At 45.0% G+C, this 21,517-nt stretch overlaps 1 protein-coding gene across 1 annotated transcript in view; it reads left to right on the forward strand.

Annotated features, from left to right (window-relative positions):
* Positions 1-9,533: 9,533 nt before the first annotated feature.
* FAM174B (family with sequence similarity 174 member B) overlaps positions 9,534-21,517 on the forward strand; it is a 31,245-nt gene continuing 19,261 nt past the window's right edge. The window contains exons 1-2 of the mRNA XM_032700447.1: positions 9,534-9,814; positions 17,565-17,696. Of these exons, the coding sequence (XP_032556338.1) occupies positions 9,534-9,814; positions 17,565-17,696 (413 nt within the window). The remainder of the gene's footprint in view (positions 9,815-17,564; positions 17,697-21,517) is intronic.

Raw genomic sequence — 21,517 nt, forward strand, 5'->3', positions numbered from 1 at the left:
ATATTTGTGCTCAGAGGTTGAACAAGTAAAGAAAATGTTTAAATGTCTCTCTCTCTTCTTGACTCCCTGCCTGTGGGATGACTATCCATCACAGGTACGAGTGTGAGGATGGAGCTGCCTGTCTCTTCTCCACTAACGACTCTGAGGAATCCCTGAATCCACATCATAGTGGGTGAGTCACTGTCCTTCCCATGGAGAAAGACATCACACAGCCCTTGTTGGCTGAAATGAAAGTACAGAATGAAGCCCAGATCATTCTGACCACAATTTATGGGGTGAGACAATGGAGCACAGGAACAGGATGCTCCCAGGCTTCAACTGGTGTAAGCCAGCAGAACTGCCCCCAGTTATACCACCTGAGAAGTAGGCTTTTTCCATTAAATAAATCCTACAGCTCTTTCTTTCCTTTTTTTCCCCCCTTCCCTCTTTAACTCCAAAAGAATCCCATTTAATCTGTAAGGGAGCTTTTCCTGAACAAAAATCCCCACCAGGCTTGACCCTGACCTTTGCAAATGGAAATATGATGCAGTGAGAATTGAGAGCTGAGAGTCAACTGGCATCTTCTCTTTTGCTGCTGAAATAGAGCAGGTCGTTTCACATTTCTATTATGAGCCTCAGATAATGGGGAAGAAAATTAGGTAATTCCATTTTTTGGATTAGTTGATTTTCTTGTCAGCTGGGAGATGGGATCTGATGTATGTGGAGAATGACTGGAGGCACAGGATGAACAGAACAGCTGGTCACAGATATTGTTTGGGATTCTATTTCTGCATGACCTGCTCCAGAGATATCAAAAGAGATTGTGGCTGTCTCCCCTGACGTTCAGACCTGTTTTCCACTGCTGACTTCAAAGCAGTTGCTCTGCATTTGCCCACATTTGGGTGAGCTGGGAATCAGGACCATTGTTTAAAGATAGTTTTGAACGTTACCTAGGCTTTGAAATGATTGAAAATGAGTTATGTATGGAGACATGAAAATTAAAGTACATCAGGAGTGTGTGGGCAAAAGGAAGATGTGCAGGACAGGGAGCCTTGCCAGAGCAGGCAGATAGGTTTTTTCAGGGAGAATTAGAAGCTCTAGTTCGAAGGCTGCAAATTGCCCCATGAAAGCAGGGCCTCCTCATCACAGAGACTGATATCTACACACAGGTACATATGAAGAGTTTGTAGAATCGATGTCAGTAAAAAAAAGAGAAAAAACTCAAAAGGTCACTGAATGAAACATCAATAAGCACAGTAAGAAACAATGGGATACCAGGCAATCTTTAATCTGAGAAAAAAAGACACAAATTCAATGTCTAGAAAGTAAGGCCTGATTAAATTTAACAGTAAGTATTTTAAAACAAAAAAAAAAAAGGCAATATTTGTGCTTAATGAAGCAAAGTCTTTGATTTTTCATCTCATGGGGTCTTCAAATCTGGACATTCTGGAAGAGATGCTTCAGTGATACTATTAGCAAACTCAACTGAGGATTGAAAGGAGCAGATTTGATGTTCTCATGCTTCTTTCTGATCTTAAAAGTCTGTGAGCCTGTTTGGACTTGGTAAAGCATTTGATAACATATCATAAAATTTAGCTCTTTGGTTGATGTGAATGCAATAATCCATGGACCAAATCACAGCTGAGCAGCTGCAGACAAAGAGAATACTAAACAGGGAGTAATTCTGTTACAGAATTAAGTTTATTAGAGCATCACAGAGATCAGGTCTTTGGTCTTTTTTGACATTTTTATTGATGACCAAGGAAGGATTGATCAAAAGAATGACAGGCATTCACACAGTGACATGAAGTTGAAAGGGATCACAAACACCAGAGAAACCTGAAGGATAATGCAAAGGAATCTGGATAGACTAGAAAATTGGGGTGAAAATATCTTAGTGTAATGAATCTGAGACTTGGGCAGATTGGAAGTTTTATATCTGCTGATGCCTATAGGCTCATTAGGATGATGCCATGGGGGGGAAAGCCTAAAAAGTGCCGTGTATGGGGAAATGCTCCATCTGAAGCCCTAGAGAAGTGATACAGTGAGCTAGAAGGAAAACAACAGAAAATCCTTTAGTGCTTCTGGCAGGCAAGTCATTTAATAAACATGTCTACCAAGAATCTTCTATAATAAAACTCGATGTATCATTTCCGATCACCGAGCTGGTGTCATGTCTGCAAACTGCACACGGCTTTGTCTCCTCGATGCATTAATTTCCATCCAAATGCCCAGGCAGAGCTTCTATTAGCAACCTCTGTTGACAGGAGTGAATTATTCAGGGAAGCATAACTAACTCTCTCTTATTTCTCTGAAATCTACAACCTCTCCTCTGCTGGCAGATGAAAATTTAGAAGTGAAAAAGCCTACTGCCTTTCCTTTGGTTTACATGTATGGGGCTCGATTTGAAGAAGGATTCTAGAGATTCCAGAAGAGGCTTAGGACTTGGAATCTGCCATGGCATGTTGGCAGTCTCAAGTTCCCTTGACCCATCACCCAGCACCTCTTGACTGGAGGAGGAGGGGGCTATGACAGGAAGAGGATTCCTAGGGACACTCTCAATGGCAGATGGATCATTGATCTGGAAGTCCTGAGGAAACTGGGCAAATGCAGCCAGTTAGAGCAGCTCTTCTGTGCAGATTTCCCTGCCACGCTGTGGCATCCCTCCCTCCGTGAGCCTATGCCAGCAGCCAGGGAAAGATATTCTGGAGGAGCAGTAGGATGGAGCAGTGCAGTCAGGGAAGTGAGACAAGAGAACACAATGCCAGATTGCTTGAGGTGGCTCCAAAGCGCCCAATGTTAAAGGATTTAGAGTAGGTAGGAGCAGAGGAATGACCTTTGCCTGTAGGTCCACCCCACCGTGCCTGGCATCAGCTAATGCCCCTTGCCTGTGGAGCAGCTCTTTGCATGATTTCATTTTCCTGTGACCTACAGGCCCTTCCCAGTTCACGACTGACATCCTGTGCCATGGCTCTGTCCTCCCCTGGCCAGCACTGCTGCCCAGCGTGGCTTTATCTCTCTGCAAAATAAAGGTCATTACAGTGTTGTGCAGGTAGTGAAGGCTTTGAAGACAGGCTTTGAAGTACACTATAGAAGTAGACATTATTACCCACTGCCCAGGGATTTGGAGAATGTTTAGTCTGATAAAAAAGGCTTTGCGTTCTGCTGGCAGGAAGCATGACATAAAGTGGAAAATTTTTCTGAGCTGAATTCAAATGAGTTGATTTTTCTATCAGCCCTTCTCCTAGAGAATGGGTGTGCTGTTCCCTGGACTGGGTGAGGTTTCATGCTCTAACAAGGTTCATCCTACCAGTAAGGATTCACTGTGATCAAAGTTTAGAAATTTTAAGGGGCTTGATTTGAAATTAAGTGTATGGTACACTGGAAGGCAGTAAGTGCATCTGGCTCAGGAGAAGAGCTTGTAGGGTTCTTGGTGCTCAGGATTTAGAGGCACAGCAGATTTGGCAGGGGACAGGAATTGAAGTAGAGGCTAAATTAGCAAATCTTCATAGCTAAAACCCCAGTGCCTCCTTAGGGAGTATTGCACATTACGTTTGGCTCCAAACAGTGCTGTCAGACTCCTACCTCCATAAACACCACATTCTTTCACAGGTGTTTCATCTGGGGGAAAAAATTGGGAGAAACGGGATAGGCTTATGGCCTAGACGTCTTTCATCTGAACTGCAATAAACCTATTAGCATCCCGCAGGTGAGGAAGGGTTTGTGGCACTCTGCTGATAACAGTGCTGACTGCAGATGTTTAGTGCCAGGCAAATTCTTCACAGCCAACTTCATTTGAAGTGCTGCTTCCAAAAATCGTCAGCTGTATTTGGGGCGAAGCTGAAAATATTTGAAATAGTGTTTCAGGCAGCAAAAACACGAGATGGGTAGAAATTGCAGCTCTCAAAGGCTGGCTTAAGTGACAATTTGTGTGGTGAGAAGCGACATTTATTTAGTTGATTTGAAGGGAAACAAATATATTTTACACCTACTCTTCATGTGTAACAGAGGCTTCAAAATTTAGTTGAAAAAAACATGTTTGCTATTTGAGAGCTATAAAGACATTTTTCCTTTTTCCTTTGCTTTTTAGACAATGTGGAAGGTAGGTGTGAGGTTTTTTCATAGTGATGGGATACCTGAATCTCTTGAGCAGCCTGATTCTTACCCCAGGTGTCTTTCCAATATTTAAATTAAATACATGATAACAAGCAACAGTGAGTTTCTAGCAATTTAAGAAATAATCCTTCTTTTTCTGATTGCTTATCTTTTATCTTTGGATTTGCTAAGGTCATAATCCTACTGTTTCTCCACTCATTCTTAAAGACCCCCCGGTCACACAAAGATAAGGCTTCACATTGCTAAAATGAAACCAGAAAAATCCTTCTCTAGAAATCCCAACAAAAACAACCAAACAAAAACTCCACTAAGAAACCACAGAGTTCAGCCCTTTTAGAAAGCAACAAACTGTAGCAAGAGCTCACAGATTTCCCCCTGTCAGCACACCTTTTCCTAATATCCATCTTGCCATGAAAAAGTCTTAGGTCTGGTTCACACTGGGGATTTGGAAGCCTGGTCACACATGTTAACAAATGTTTCCCTGCTTTCTCCAGAGAGTGGGTGCCACTTGCACATCTATAATCCTCTATCTGCTGATCCCTGTAACAAGATGCCACAAGGATTTAATCTCACAGCTTCCAGGGGAGCTGCAGCACATGGAGACTTATTCCAGGCAACTCAAGATCATTGTCATTCCAGGGAAAAAGCCAGTGCTGGGATGACAGTTACAGGCATTGCTCAGTTAAACCAGAATTACAGTCTGCTGCTGCTTAAAGGGGAATGTGTCAGAGAGCCAGGAAGCAGTTTGCCTTATCCCTGCTCTGTTGGGTGTTAGGATTCCTAGGAACTGCCAACAGATGTTTGGCCAGGCGTGTGTCTCTCAACAACTCACTCATCTGTAACCCTTTGAGGTGGTTCACGCTTTACAGAAGAGCACCAGGACCAGAGGGTCCAACCCACAGTGCAGGATGGGGAGAGTTCATAACCTCTCCAGATGCACCTGCCAGGGTGAGGTGCTCCACCATGGCATGGACAAGTAGGTGACACAGCACTTCTGTGACCTTCAGGTTCATTGGATTCCAGCTGCACAGTCCAGAGGGATGTCTGTGTGATGAAGGGTGTGTAGACATCCTGGAGTTGCTTTCCCAGTGGCAACGACCACGATGTGTTAGTGCAGCATCCTGCAAGGGCTCAAGTGGATTCTCTGCTTCTTATAGCTGTGCAGGCCTTCTAAGACATGGGTAAGTAGGTACTGATGGATGAGAAACACTATTACAGCACAGATATTTCCCCTTTGAGCTGATCCGACGTATTTTCCTGCAATGACAAAATAAGTGCCATGTCTGACAATGGGTCAGCTGGACCAGGAAATAGTGCATATAGGGGTTAAATCCAATTCTCTTTATGTCATATCCAGGTCACTTGCAATTCTGGATGGAATCCAGCTACTTGGCAGTCACTTTAGCATCATCATAAGCCTCTAATGCCATATGAGGCTGCAAGATTAGCCGTTACCACCCTGATGAGTTTATTTCATGCAGCTAAGACGAAGAAAAACAGTCTAAGGACATCATCTGCAAATTACTTAAAAAAAAAAAAAAAAAGAAAGACTTGAAGTATTTGTTAGCTTCCTTCAGGTTGCACTTCAGTGGAGCAGCCAGGACAGGCTGCATGAATAGGCACAAAGCAGTGGGAGGCAAAGTCATAATCGGCTTTTGTGTTCTTTGATTATTGTTATCCAAACTAAACAAAGATTTGTGGTTTACTGCTGTCCTTCCTTTTCCTGTTTTTTTTTTTTTTTCAGATTAACTGCTACACTGCAATGTTGTGTGTATTAGCAATATTGTAGAACCTGTTCACGAGATAATCTCTGCACCCCAGCTTAATGACTGCACCAACCTCGTTTAAAAGGAATCTGCTGCTTATCATAGACTTCAATTACAAGCCTTTTTCAGCAGTAACACTGGCTTTTAATGTCTGTAAAAAGCCATAAATGCTTTAGAGGGTTATAGGAATTACAGGCTAATGTAACATGCTAACTAGGAATGTGCAAAGCCTTGTCCAAGTATATCTGAAGCTCCTGCTTGCTCTACATCGCTGGTCTTTAATTAGCAATAGGACATCTCTGCAGCCCTCAGACCACTCGTGATAGATGAGGCATTGCAGTTTTACTGCACTGTCGGTTGAGGTTATCTATCGATAGTCACCGGAAGAATGATTAAATCTTGCAATTACTCTGTGCTCTCTTGTCTGACATCCCAGCTCAAACGCTCTCTGATGCAGACCTGGTCGCTCCTTGAATTTATATCTCTGCCTGGGTTTTTGGTTTTGAGATGTGAGAGGTGTGCTCATGGAGCATTGATCCCTTACAAGTTCCACTTTATTTCCTTCCTTACTTAACTCTGGTCTTTGTCCAGAAGGTGTATTACTTCTGCAGCAAATCGTTGGGAAGGTAGTTTGCCTCATTTTGTACACATTTCATTTCTCTCACAGAAACACTTATTTCTTCCTGCAAATCCAGCTTACCTAAATCCGACGACTGAGCCAGCTTCAACTCTTTTGCTCATTTCTTCTCTGCACAATTTCTTGCAAATTTTCCCCTATTCTGAGAGCTAAAAATACATCTGGGTGCTGCGTGGAGGCCATCTGAGAGCACAAAGGAAGGGGCATCTTGAACTCCATATGAATTGCTAAGCAGTGCATGAAGAGCCTTCCCCACAAATGGCAATACTCCTGTAACAGGCATCCATAAATACAGATATCTGCCATTCCCAGAAGCAATTGCACACAGAAACATGCTCACTCCTCCTATTTAGCCAGTACTGGACTCTTCTACAGAAAGTGCAATTGCTCATGAGAGCTCCAACTTATAATGACACCGAACAGGTGTAAGCAGGAAGAAAGCTCAGCAAGGAGAAAAGCTACACCAACTCCCAAGGAGAAAAGCTACACCAACTCCCACCCCTGAGATCCCCCTTCTCCTCCAGGTGCGTGTTGGTGTCAGGAATGAAACATAAGATTTCATTGGAACTGAAACCAAATACTTTCTGCATTTTTCCCTGACTGAATTTCCTGTTGGCTTCTCAAAGTCGTGTTCTTCTACCAAAGCTCTCGGGAACTCTGGCTTTCACTGCCACCACTGCTGAGGGGGAGATGAAACCAAGATGTAGCTTCCTTGTTATCCAAGTGGGACCCTTTGTCCTATATACATGGAAAGCATGTCTTACTAGGTAAAATCTGATCCACACAAATTAGTTCAGATGCGCAAAAGATGACTATTCAGATAAAATGTTTATTGTAGACAGGCTGGTAAACTCCCCTTGCTCTCATTTATTACTGCTGTGTTCAGTACAAACCACATGATGTCATTGAAGAACAGAGTTGCGAAATCCCACATTCCAGACCAGGACCCAGGAATGATTCCCAAATTAGGCGAATGACATGTGAAATACCAGTAAAGCATCTGAGGAAAAGAAAAATAAACCCACAAAAAACCAAACCAAACCAAAACGAAAAACCTTGAAGCCACTTGAAACAAATTATGCTTTCCAAAACTGTCATGTTAATGGCTCTTCACCTCCAACACCTTCACTCAAACTGTAGGAGGTGGTTCTTGTTTGAGAAGTCCTTTACATATCTTCCCTCATCCTATGGGGAAGCACTGCTCTGCCAGAGGGATCTGACAGAGGCCGGGCAGCAGCTGGCAAACAGCTCAGAACAGGCAGGGCCAGCATCAGGGTCAGTGTTTACAAATAACTCATGTGACAGCCTCACACCAGTGTTTAGGAAATAGCCCACATTGCCAATCTGACCTCCTGCTTAGATGGATTTTTTTTTTTTTTAATTTTTATTTTTTCTGAAAAACTAAAGTGAAGCCCCATGTTGGAAACTGGGAAACTGCACAAAAGCCAGCAATGAAATAAAGCCAGAACAATGCCCAATTCAGGCAGCCTAAGGGGGCCTTCTGCACAGTGTCCATGTCAAAATTTCCTAATCCCAAAGAGCTTCCTGCAAAACACACAGGATGCTTTTATTACCAAGTGGGTGGCGTTTGATACAGCATCCCAATTGGCTCAGAAGGCCGATGAACCATGCACTATTTCCCTGCTACCTCTCCAGTGGGACACTGCCAGCAGGAACATATCTCTGCCATATTTTGCATGGCTTAGTCATGCGTTCCTATATGCTATACTCTGCCATGCCAACCCTGATGTACAAAGTTTAATTGGAAGGAAATCAGCTTTTTCATCTTTCCCTCTCTTTGTTTCACTTGATTTCAGTGCCAACGTGCCCCTCTCTCCACACACAATTATTTAGCAGTTCATGCTAATACTGAACATAGAGAGCAAAAGTAAGTTGTATCTTGGCAGTATCATGGCCCAGGAACTGGACTTCAGTGATCCTTGTGGGTCCCTCCCAGCTCAGGATGTTCTATGATTCCATAGTTTATTCTCCCTGTCAGGCTTGGCTGATGGCACCACTCATATGCTTGGTGCACCTGGGATGGTTTGCAGAACTGTGGCTGAGATTTCCATGCATCTTGCAATTGTAGAGATGTGAAATATCAGGAAACAAATTAACCTGTAAGCAGAGCCTTGGTGACCAGCAGAAAGGCAAAAGGACATAAATCTGAGGTAGGAATTGTTGATGTAGCAGCTGGGCCATGCTGACCCAGCAGCTCAGGAGGTTTGTGCCCTGTTTGATGGCAGTGTGAACTCTGTCATCATTTTGCAGCTGGGCAGACGTGTGTTGCAATTAAGAGTGGCCACAGAATCACAGCAACACAGAATATCCTGAGTTGGAAGGGACTCACAAGAATCAGCGAAATCCAGCTCCTGGCCCTGCACAGCACAACCCCAACAATCCTACCACGTGTCTGAGAGCATTGTCCAAATGCTCCTTGAGCTCTGTCAGCCTTGGGGCTGTGACCACTGCCCTGGGGAGCCTATTCCAGTGCCCGACCACCCTCTGGGGGAAGAACCTTTTCCTAATATCCAACCTAAACCTCCCTTGACACAGCTCCAGCCGTTCCCTCGAGTCCTGTCACTGAGAGATGTCACAGAGTCACAGAAACGAGAGATGGTGCTGCCCCTCGTGAGGAAGCTGCAGATCCCGATGAGGTTACCCCTAGGCCTCCTCTTCTCCAAGCTGAGCAACAGTGTCCTCAGCTGCTCCTCATACGGCCCCTCAGACCCTTCACCATCCTCGCGGCCCCCTCTGGACTCCCTCTAATAAGAGATGGTCGTGATGGCCGAGGCAGCGGCGGGGCGCTCGGAACCCGCTGGGGCTGCGGAGGAGTCCGCGGGGCCGGAGGAACCCGCTGGGGCTGCGGGAGGCTCCGGGGGCGGACGCTCCGGCCGCCCCGGCTCTCCCCAGCTCGGGGCCCCGGCGGCGGGAGGCGGTGCCTCTCGGGGGGCGGGGGCCGGGCCGGCCGGCGCTGCCTTCCGGGGCTCGGCGGGGCCGGAGGAGCCGGAGCAGCCGGAGCCGGAGCGGGCAGGATGCGCCCCGCCGCCGTCGCCGCCCCGCTGCCGCTGCTGGCGGCCTCGCTGCTGCTGCCGCTGCTCCTCCCGGCCGCGCCCGCCGCCCGCGGCAGCTTGGAGCCCCCGGCCGGGAACGGCAGCCGGCCGCCCGCCGCGCCGGCCCCGGGCAACCACAGCGGGGCCCGGCTCAGCCCCGTGCCCGCGATGCTGCGGGACCTCTCCGCGCTCAAAGCCGCCGTCATCGGGGCCTGCGCGCTCACGGCCGCGCTCATCGCCTGCCTCCTGCTCCGCGTCTTCAGGTACCGGGGCCGCCCGGGGCTGCGGGGGCACGGCCCGAGACACGGCGGGGCTGGGACGGCTTTGGGGCTCCGGGAGAAGGGGTGCAACCCCTCCCGGTTTATTTTATTATTTTATTGTTATCTATATCTATATATATATATATAGATATGAAAAATATATATATAATTATGTGTTATATAATAGTAAGCATTGACCTGCCCGTAATAATAGTTTTAAAGCCCGGCCTCGAGCACAGCGTGTGTGGGTGGCTCAGGAGCCCCTTGGGGAAGTCTCAGGGGGCTGCCGGGGCCTGGCAAATCTTGCTCCGCCTTCCTCCCGCTTCTGCAGGAAATTAGGGCAGGAGTTGGGTTCCAAGTGGGCTTTTCCAGCGTGGGATTCACTCACTGCATGGTGGCCGGGGGCGTGGAGTGGGCGTGGAAGATATCACATGGAACTCCATGGGAACATCTGGAAATTCGTGGGGTTGTAGTCAGTGGGTCGCTGGGATTGAGGTCCAAGGAGCCTTGGGGTGTCCGTCCATGGAGACACACAAAGCCCAGCTGGAGATCCAGGTCCAGATGGCAAACTGTCTCAGCTCAGCGTCCGACTGCAGGGCAGGGACACCCGGGAAGAGCCGGGAGAGGGGAACAGCTGGCACTCAGCACAGGGTGGAGGCCAGGCCACGTCTCAGGTGACAGGAGCAGTTGAACAAGTGGAGTTGGCAAATTCTTCCTTGTTCTGTCTTCAGGCAGCTCCTTTGTATTTACAGGATGGCTGAATGCTCTACTTCTCCTGCTTCGGAATTAATTCTGTGTAGGAAGGGCAGCATTCATAACAGTAGTATTACAAAGTGGGGTCTATAAACTGAAATGATCAGAACTGATATTTTCCAAGGAAATTGACATTTAACTAAATTCTACTTAAGCGTTGCAGCAGCTGGCAGAAGGCAATGCAAATAAATGTGCTCATTAAAGTGAGGTGGTTTGGGAGAGCCCAATAAAGTACTGAAGAGATTTTTTTTTTTTTTAATCAGTATAACCACTTTGCAGCTGTATAAAATTGTCATGGACAAACAGCAGAACTGGTAGTGGGTATATGAGCTAGAATTAGGAAGTCTATAACTAAGAGTAGAACAAAAAGTCTAAGTTTCTACTCCTGGTTCTGTCTGCTCTTGGAGACTTTATTTCCTCTGCCACAGTTTCTCCTGAGTATAAAGCAAGATCTTGTGTCAAGGAGAACTGGCATAAGGCAGAATGTTTTTAGCCAAAGAAGGCAAACTGATAGCCTTTAAAGGCCTTCCCTGTACCATAATCAGCAAAAACAGGTCCAGGTTAAAGTCACCTTGGGAATGGTGGATTAGTTCTCCCATGCCAAAGTTGTCATTATACAACTGATCAGAGTAAATGCAGCATTAAGGATACATTAAAATAAACACACATACCTGCCCCCCCAACCCCTGATCTCTTGTAAATCTTTAGTAGAACCTGCTAGGAAAAGTGGAAGGTGAAGCTTTTTTGCTACTGAATATTTTGTAAACATTCATTTTCTTTATTTTGTAAACACTTATCCCAGTTGCAAATGAGACCAGAATACCAACAGGTATGTCTCTACAGTGTCACACTTGTAGCTGACAACACAGATCACAGGAGATTCTGGTGCAGAAGAGATAAGGGATTTACCCTCAATAAATGTAAAGCTTTTCTCCATCAGAATAAGAGCTTTGTTCACACTTAGTCAAAAACATTGTGATTTTTTTTTTCTGAAGTGTCATGGATTCCTATTAAAGAGATTTTGCTGAAATCCAATCTTTGATTAAACCTTCACTATGAAATTGTTCTGGGTTGCTTGGAGTAAATTATCCTTTTAGATATGGGCTGTAGAAATGAAATTAACTAGTGAGTGGCCAGATACTCTTGTCACAGGCATTGGATTAATTTTTTTATACATTTTATTTTTTATATACATTTAATTTTTACATATTTTTCTGTTTATATTATTTTCCTTTTTTGTTTGAGCAGGGATAGATATATTTTTCTGATTTTCAGCTCTGTTCTTAAGACAACACTCAGAGATTCCTCTTCATTTCTTTTGGGAATGTTATGCTCTGAATTCATCTGATGGTCCTGTGGTTCAGAATGTGGTGTTACCCAAAGGGGTCTGTGAAGGCCAGCCAAGACTTTGCTGTTTGTCTGCATGTGGCAAGGCCTAAATTGCTGTAGTATTTATTTATTTATTCTTTTTTGCAAGCTCAGTTCTGGGTTTGCTTTCTTTCCTATACCCGTGAGCTCTGCATGCTCCCAACCCAAAACCATTTCCACAACAAATTTCATGTTATTCTCAATCAAATAGCTGAGTAGTTAGCATTGCCAAGAAACACAATGTCTTGCAACAGATGATGGGTGGCTAAATTTGCTCTTTGAGCTGCATTTTGGGTTTTGCCTTTTTTACACTCATATTCTGCCCTTTTTCTCTCTCTTGGTGCAGCTCAGTTCATTCCATTGCAATACAATTCTTGGGATCAGCTCACAGGAAACAGAATTTTTCAGATGTGGTTAAGTGTGCTGGTAGACCATGTGCCTTCTAGGGAAACTGGATAAGTTACTTTTGCTCCAGTGGACCAGCTGAAAGCAACCCAAAGCTTTCATTGCAGAAAACTCTGTGCTCTAAGAGTTTGCTTCATGTCTTGACCTGCCCTTGAACGAGCAGAACCCAGGCTGGAAAGGCTGCTATTTATCTAGATTTTTAGAAAGAAGCTACCTTTTTATTTTGTATCTCATTGCTTTGTTTCATTGCTTCATGTTCAATTTGTATTTCTTCCTCAAATACCATTTTTAGCTTAGTTTTCCAGTAGTTGCAAAACTGGTATAAATGACTGACATTGAGGAGAGAGGTTCAAGCATATGATCATAGGATACATGACCCTTTGTTCTATGAGCTGGGTTATTGCTCTGGGCAATCCAAGTCTTAACCCCAGAGAGTTTGACTGATGTAAAATTAATTGTATTATAACCAGTTAGAGTACTCCAGCAAAGACAAGATTTCTGCCAGGAGCAGGGAAAAAGCCCTCAGATTAAATTATATTAAATGGAAAAGAAAGAAACCCAGAACAACCAAATATCCAACCCCAAAACACATTTTTGACCCACATCGAAAACTTCATTTAAGCTGCTGGTGCAGGTAGTAGTTATGGCCACAAAGAATGACAGAAGGGAAAACTGGATTGTCTTGATGTGAGTATGACAGCAGATTAGCAGAAGGAGGGGAGAGGGGATTGTTGTCTTGTACTGTCTTGGGCTCTTTACAGCTCTGATGTGAACAGTCTCAACAGGATGAATGTTGTTTCTTCTTGTGGGGTTCACTGCCTTGAAGAGTTTGGGCAGATCATAAAAGTTTCTATAGCTCTGCCCTATAAAACAAGGATATTTCTCAAAGCTCTGCCCTATAAAACAAGAGTACTTCTCAAGCACTTCTCAGACAATATTGGTCTGACTGTGCTGTAGTGTTTGGAAGTAGGTGCTGGCACTGGTGCTGACCACCGTGTGTGAGTGGGTGTATGTTAAATACTTACAGACATCACTGCCTCAATTGAACCACAACAATATCCCATTTAGGTGTTCCTGAAGTTGTTCCCAGTACTAGTCTCTGATCCGTCTCTGATCTGCCTCCTATTAGTGGCACAATTAAGCAAGGGGACACTTCTGCTCTTTGTACCTGCATATATTCCATCTAAAGAACTTGATTGTTAGAAAACACGGCAGTTTCTACAGCAAAGTGTATCTCCTAAAATCATGGTATGGTTTGGGTTGGAAGGGACCTTAAAGATCATCTCATTCCAACCCCCTGCCATAGGAAGGGACACCTTCCATGAGAACAGGTTGCACCATCCTTGAACACTTCCAGGGATGGGGCATCCACATTTTCTCTTGGCAGCCTCACTGTGCCAGTGCCTCACCACCCTCATGGTAAAGAATTTCTCCCTAATACCTAATTTAAACCTGCTCTCTTTCAGTTTGTGGTCATTCCCCCTTGTCCTATCTCCAGAAAACATGTGAGGACTTGGCATCGTGGTCTGACTTTGCTGTGTACAGCACCATCCAGAGAGCAGAGATACTCAGACAGATCAACAGTAATGAAATATCGCTGATCTAATTCATCAGCTAGTAGTAAGTCTGCAGTTTCCTGAGGTTTATATTTTTTTTTTTTTTTTTTTTTAACTGCTAAGAGAGTCCATTAACAGCAAATAAACTGGTCCTAATTCCATTCCTGGTATAACATTGCTGCAGTTCTAGGAGGAACTGGCTTAATCAGACTTCCAGTAAGCACCCTGCTAAGAAGGGATGGTTTTTTTTTTTTTTTTTAGTTTTCTTTTTATTCCAAGGAAAGGTCCCCTCCCACTACATCTCTTAGCAGGAAGTGTTAATACAAGTTAAGAAATGCAGAGACCTCTCTCTCTAGGTCAGGAAAAGCATTATCTTTGAATGTCAGTGTTGTTGACTAAAATAGATTAGAGGCGTAAATAATATAATGAACTAGTGAGTTGACTCGAGCAGTTACCCACCACATGATGCCTCAGAAAGGAGGATGAAGTGCTGCATATGACTGGGGATTGATCAAAATAGCCCCAGGGCAAAATACAGACACAAAGTCACTGTTCTGCTCCAGCCCAGCCCCGCATGTTGTCCCTCCCTGCCCTCTACGTGGTGATGGACCAGGTAGGTCCTGGTGTGGTGCCTCAGGCACCTGAGCCCAGTGCCACTCCAGCTTCTCCCAAGCGTTGTGCTCACCACGGCTGCCTTCTGTCAACACCAGTGAGTTGGTTTGCTGGGAGCAGCACTGGGTCTGCAGTGAAAGATTAATATCCCTGGCCACAGTTAACTTGGGTTTTTTTTGTTCTTCCTCGCGGTAATTCGTGACAAGACCCGTAGCATCCCCTCCTAATTACAGGGAGTGGCTGAAGTCATCAGAAGCGACAGGATCTTTCAAAGTGGAAGATGATTTTCTGCGCTGAACTACCCAGCACCACTCCTGCCCTGGCTAAACCGCTTAGGGAGTGTTTCAGCTTGTCATTGTGCAAGGGACACACTCTGGCCATGCAGCTTCCAGCATGCTTCTTGTTTGCTTCAAAAAAGGCCCCATAAAATGAACCTGGCTGAAAAGGAGATCCTCTGTTTGCCCATGAGGCCTGATGTGTCCTGATCCTATCCAGGAGGTCTCCAAAGTTCATGAAACATTTGTATTCTGTAGTTCCTGCCTTGTGCTGCTCTGCTGACTCTGCTGCCTGGTCCAACCTGCTGGATAGAGGGCTTTTCCTTTTTGGGTCGTCATGGCTGATGGTTACAGGGATCCCACTGAGGTTTCAGGAGTTTTAATGTGAAACAGTTTCCTGATGGGTAGCCTTATTTTGTGTGCATGTAGGCATACTCCCGAGGCTTTCCTGCAAAGTTAGCTTGGGTAATTCTTCTAATATTTATGAAGCCTGGGGGAGTTGTTCAAATGAGCAAATGTGAGAAAACAGGCAATGGGAAAGTAGATTAATGACAAATTAGCTAGGAAATCTGGTGTGGAATGAATTGAGAAAGGGGTGGCGAGGAAAGACCTTTTCGCCTTATCAGTGGCAGACAACTGATTGTAGCAGCTTAGCCAAAAACCAGCAGCAAAACAAGCTTTCTGCCTTTCCTAAATGAGCACTGTGGTTAAGTGAGGGTTGCAGGGTTTAATAGATCGCTGTGCAGCGAGTTCTGCTCCAGGTCCTCTTGAAAGTGTAGCCCAGATAGACTAATTAATGGCTGGAAGCAAAAGGGTTCTAGTTTCCCATTTCTAAAAATACCTATTCTGCAGTAATTTCTTCAAACATTCAATTATTAACTATTCTAAGATGAACTCTGTGGAATAAGTTATGTTTTTTAATTGAGGGAATGAGGGAGGATGGCTCTCAGTAAAGTGGGCCTGATGTGCAGGTAGGATCTTAAATGGAACCTGTGGAAACCCCCTGCAAACTGCAGGTGAACTCAGAGTGGTAAGGCTGTGCTTGGTTAGTTCTGACAGGTAGACACAGATTAGTTTTGTCTCTGTTTAGGCTTCACAGCGTGAGTAAATATTTCTTGTAAAAACAATGCATTTACTTGCTCGATGAGACCTCCCTGCTTCAATTCAGTACTAAGTTTTAGCAGAGAAGCAAAATAACAGAGAAGTGGTTTCAAAAGGATTTTCAAGTGTTTGGGTTAAGAGTCCTACTGCACTGGATATAAAACTGCTTCTTTCAACAAGAGCAGGAAAAGAACAAACCACCCTGTGCTCTGCGTGACACAGCGGCACAGATTGCTCTAAAGATTAGACAGGAGACGACTTTCTCCTCACTTCTGATGCAACCTTAACCTTCAGAACAGGGAGTAAATGCAAACTGCTCCATCCCAAGGGCTGGAACCTGTTTATTCAGCTTTGGACTACTGCCTAAAAGCAGTGCTAGGCAGAGGCACTGAGATTTCCACATCGGAGCAGGTCACTGAATTAAATTTCCTTAACTTTAAACCTGGAAGGGACCGTAGTGGTGGAGATGCACACAGAGGGCTGGAGTCCCAGGCTCTCTGCAACGCTCACACCTTGGTTCCTGCTGCTGTGTAACTTTTTTAAAGGCATCTCGAGGCAAAAACAGTGCTGTTGAATCCAGCACACCTTGCATGACGTGCCAGGGCAAGACTTCTTGCTGGTGAAAGTGCACTCGTGATGTGCTGACTGCTCGAAGCACTAGCTGTGATTACCAAAAATTAGAGGTTGCTTGCTTGTGCCTGCACCAGCTCCCTTCTCATGCTTGGCAGGTACCAGTTTTGTTTTATAAAAGGCAAAGGGAAAAATTCTGCAGTTTGTTCACCGAAGCCATCCACTCTTTTTCCCCGAAGGCTGGCCGTACACATCAACACCTTCTTGAATATGTGATCACAAAAATAAATTCATGCATAAGCAGTGTGACCTTCCTAATATTCATGAAAACAGTAGGTGAAATAAAAAGGAACCTGCAGAATTCAAGCTAGAGGCAGGGAATTACTTGAAAAGCCACACACCAAGTGTTTGTTAATTGAAAGTCTTAGAAAGTAGATCTCTCGAAACTGTGGGATGTGCAGGTGTGTGAGCATCTCCATTTCAAAAGGAAAGTAAGCCTGGCATCTGTTGGAGGAGAGGTGGTAGGTGCTGTTAGCTTTGAATGATATTGATTATTTTTTATAGCACCTGCACAGCATGGAGCCTGAAACTGCTCAGATCAGACTCAAGGTTGTTGCTGGGGGAATCCTGAGCTTGGCCTGATAGCAAGAAATACAGCAGGCTGCTTGTACCCAGACATCACCACCCCTTTGCTTCTAATCCTGCCTAGAACATTCCTGTGGCTCAGCAGGGCTTAACCTGGCCTTTCTTGTCCAAACGCATTCACTAAACCATGGGCTGCTTCAGCTGATTAGGCTCATGTCTCACTTATTGAGTGTGGCAGCAGCAGGACGTGGTGGGCTGTCCTGGGTGCCAGAGGATTCTGGTTTGTCAGCAGCTGGAAGACTTGACGTTGATCTGGATTGCAGTTGATGAGAAACTGTACTCCACAGACGGGCACAAACGGTGGCCTTGGAAAAGCAGCAGGAGGGGATGGAGGCTGACTCTGCTGACTTCGTGTCTGGGGAGTCTGAACCAAACAGGGCAATGATTCAGAGTTGGTGGGAACAGCTTCAGCCTCTCCAAGGAATACTGTATAAAGACAATCCTTCCCTTCCCACCTCTGTGTTTCAGGTCTGGCAAGAGGATTAAGAAGACCAGGAAGTATGACATAATCACCACTCCAGCCGAGAGGGTAGAAATGGCTCCTCTGAATGAAGAAGATGACGAGGACGAAGACTCAACAGTGTTTGATGTGAAATACAGGTACTGCTACCAGCCTGTCTGGTTAGGCTTGCTCCTTGAGCTTTTATTAGTGAAGACAAGCTCTTTTATTTCTCTGCTGAGCCAACTTGGCAGAGGTGAGGCAGTTGCAGTCTCCTTCTGCTCTGCCCAAGAATTATCCCTGTCCTTTACAGCCCCCTTGTCCTGTTCCCAGCACACGTGGCTCTGTACCCTCCTGTTCCTGCAATAACCACATTGCTACCCTCAGGCTGTCTTCAGAGCAGCACAATGCCCCAAATAGCTGACAGGGTTTAACAGACTGAACTTCCCTTCTTGGGCAGCTGTTGGCAGTCGTTCCTGTGCACTTGCACTGGATCCAGGGCTGCTTTTCCAGGTGCTGCTGTGAGAGCCTGGAAAGGAAATAATAATGAATCTCCACCAACCTCTGGGTGTGTACCAGAATGCTCTCATGTGACACGAGAGGACTATAGTCCCTCGCTGATGCTGTTAGCAGTTATCCCTTAGCAACAAACTTTCCTTAAATATGTTTGTGACATGGGAGTGGTGTGACAACCCAAAACTTTTGGTGCTTATTCTGGGCTGAGATTTATAGCAACCACTCAGCACATAAAGATGCTGTGCATTGATTTATGGCACCAGGGTATCTGCATCTCTTATTTTTATTTGCATCAAGCCATCCACACCACTCAAGTTGCATTCTCATCCAAATAAGGCCTACTCTAAAAATCTGTCCCACTTAGGCTGAAATAAGCTCTCCTAATTATAAAAATGCAGATCTTGACAACTTCTAACTGGAGATTTTACAGACTTTACTCATGTTGCCCATCTCTTAGCTTTGGAAAGAGGGAACACCACATCTGCTCTAGGCACATTTGTGCCAACATCTGAACCACACATTACCACACACTCCACTGGTTGTTTCCAAAATCACTGCATTAGTTCTCTATAAAAGTCAGGAAATATTTGAGAACCGTGAAACAATGAAGGGTGTGAGTCGAGCCTTTATGTGTAAACGATTAGTTCTTGAATTAGAGGACTCCTATCAGTCCTTGCCTGACTGTTGCTGTTCCCTGTAGCTGCCCTGTGTTTGCTCTAATGATTTCAGCTTGTGCAGTTTGTACTTTGGGATCGAGCTTTGTTAAACCCAGAATGCAGGGATCTGACTCGCCAAGGCCTGCTTTAACAGCCTACATCTCCCACCTCTCTTCCTTTTAACTCAATACTTTCTCTGTGAACTTCTGGAAATGGAATCAGAGGGTTTTTTCCCAAAGAGTGAGAACAGAAGGTTCATAATCATGGCAGTGTGTCAGGATAAGATATCTAATAGTACAGTACTGGATGAACAAAGAGAGGTTGCTGGAAACCATTTGACTCATGAGAGCTGTGTTCATGTTCCCTGACGTCGTTTCCGTGGAGCTCGTGCTGTGCCAATGCTTTCACTAAAGGTATTGGGTCATCCTGGGTTCCTGAGCAGTGCAAATGGCTCTTCACCTTGTGCTGTGTTCAGAGACCATAGGGATTTTGGGTTCTTAGTCAACCAGTCCTTTTTTTCAGCTGTGGGAATTCTTCCTTTCTGCTGCAGTGCAACAGCTATTAAATTTCACAGTTTCTGAAGTCCTTGCTGTCTGAGACATACTTTTGTTTAGTTCAAACAGAGCTACCTCAGTTTAGAGAGAGAGATCATGTTACAGACAACCCTTTAGCAGTACTGATTTTGGGAAAGCTTCTTTGAGGGTACATTTGCTGTAAAAGGTATCAAGCTCTCTGGTTCCTTTGTGCAGCTTGGAGGCCATGTTGCAAACAGTTCGTAAATCCTGTCTCCAGTAAAGAGACTTCTTTGCAAATTTGTGTTTCTGGGTTTGACATTGACAACCCCATTGAATCAGTCAGGAGGTTCTTCATAGATGCTTGTGTGCAGGTGGGAAGAGAGAGAGAGAGCTGCAGAATGGGCAGCTCAGACTTGCCCAGAGTAAGTCAGGGAACAAACTTCTACGAGGTCTCCTGTTGAGGTACCTTCCCCAGCCCTCCCCTCCCTTCCAAACTGGCATTCATGATGTAGGGTGGCTCTGGGCTGGTTTAGTTGAGGTCCCCTCCCATCGTTGAAAGATCTGTTCTGGCACTTGCATCTGTGTTTGGGGGAGTAATTGAGATTCTGTGCTCTCTCTCCGTGCAATGCAAACAGCTCTCTGATTAAAAGGCAGTCGGTGTGGAGCAGCAACAGGGGAGAAGCTGCGTTTACCTCTCCAATTGTTCTCATGCAGTTAATTTTCTTTCCTTTAATGCTTTGTCCTTGTGTGGATTTGTTTCCAGTCTTACATGAGGCATCAAAGAACAGCAGACAGTGTAAATTGGGCTGTTGGATTTAAGGTCATTTTTTTTTTCCAGGAGGCTTTAAGGTTTTTTAGGCTCCCACTAGAGCCCACCCCTGGCTTCCCTTGGGCAGTGGAGCAACAAGAAATAACTACCTTCCTCCTGTAAGGCAAACTAATGAGACCACTTCAAAATCTTACCCAAACGTAGTCCTTTCTGTGGATGCAAAATCCACCCACTGCTGCCTCTGTTGAATTCCAAAGTGTGGGTGTGCTGGATCAGATCCCTTCGTTGCAATCTCACTCCAGCTCTGTCAGTGGCCTCTCTAATCCTGCAGGCACAGTTTCTGTGTGACAAGAGGCTGAAAGTGTAAATCTAAGATTGTCACAGGAGCAAAGATGCCAGATGACTTGGACAGTAGCACCTTGAAAAGCTTCATGGAAAGCAGTGTTTACATATGGAGGATGGTTTTCCGTATGTATTTGCTCTGGTATTGAGAGAGCCATTTGGATAAAAAGTTCAGGAATTGTTCTGAAATTTATTACAGAGTTACACAAAGAAAGCAAACTGAGCATGAAAAGTGTGTTTGTTTCTTGATCACCAGTTCAATCTGTGCTGCTGAAGGCTGAAAACCATCCCTGTCCAATTGATTTCTGGACCATATGAACTGTGTTGGTCATCATTTTCTAGATGTCAGACGTTTTCTCAAGTTTTATGATGGGATTACACTTGCTGCCCATCTTCAAAAATGAGTTAGTGGAAAGCTAAATCCCATCTTCCAAGTGTGCTCTTTCTCATCCCACAAATAGATCTTGATTTGAAGATTCCCTCTCCTCTTTTCTCCTTTAGGACTTACTTTCAAGAAGGCAAGGGAAATTTGCACGGGTTCCGTGATCATCTCCTTAATGGAGCTAAACCATTGATTCATCAGGGAGTTGGCACCGTGTGATACTCGAGTAGAGAGAGCAGTGAAGTAAAGTAGGTTACAGGCAAACATGCCCAACAAACTGGTGTCCATCCCCCACCACAGAGCACTCTGCTTGTTTCGTGTAATAAGAGAAAAGAGATTAAAACAGCTGCAAAAAGAACCAGTTTCTGAAAAGGTAAATAAAATTGTTAGCTTGTTAAGCTTATTAACTCTAGCTTAGCTCATTGGGGGATTTCTTGTCAGCTTCAATAGGAAACTGAAAACAAGTACTGAATAAATTCTGTGGTGCCTTGCACATGAAAGGCTTTGAAAGCACTTCAGTAATCTGGGATATCAGCAGTGGCTCCTCTCCCTGCTGACTTGCAGCTGTTGGAGGCAAGTTGTGCCGTTGCTAAGCTTGCTGAGCCCAGCTGGGGGAATTTCACAACTGTCCAGGGTGATATGTGCCATGTGACAGCCTGGAGTTGGGGAAGAACTTGGAATTTAAATGCCAGTCCTGATGTCAGGCTCCTGAATAAATACTGATGGAAAGTTTTTCTTGGCCAGATTGAAGCCTCTGTCCATCCTGTCGGCTGAGTAAAATTCCTCAGTTTGTTTCCCCTGT

Source organism: Chiroxiphia lanceolata, chromosome 12 (genome assembly GCF_009829145.1).
Source record: "Chiroxiphia lanceolata isolate bChiLan1 chromosome 12, bChiLan1.pri, whole genome shotgun sequence".
NCBI classification, from domain to species: Eukaryota; Metazoa; Chordata; class Aves; order Passeriformes; family Pipridae; genus Chiroxiphia; species Chiroxiphia lanceolata.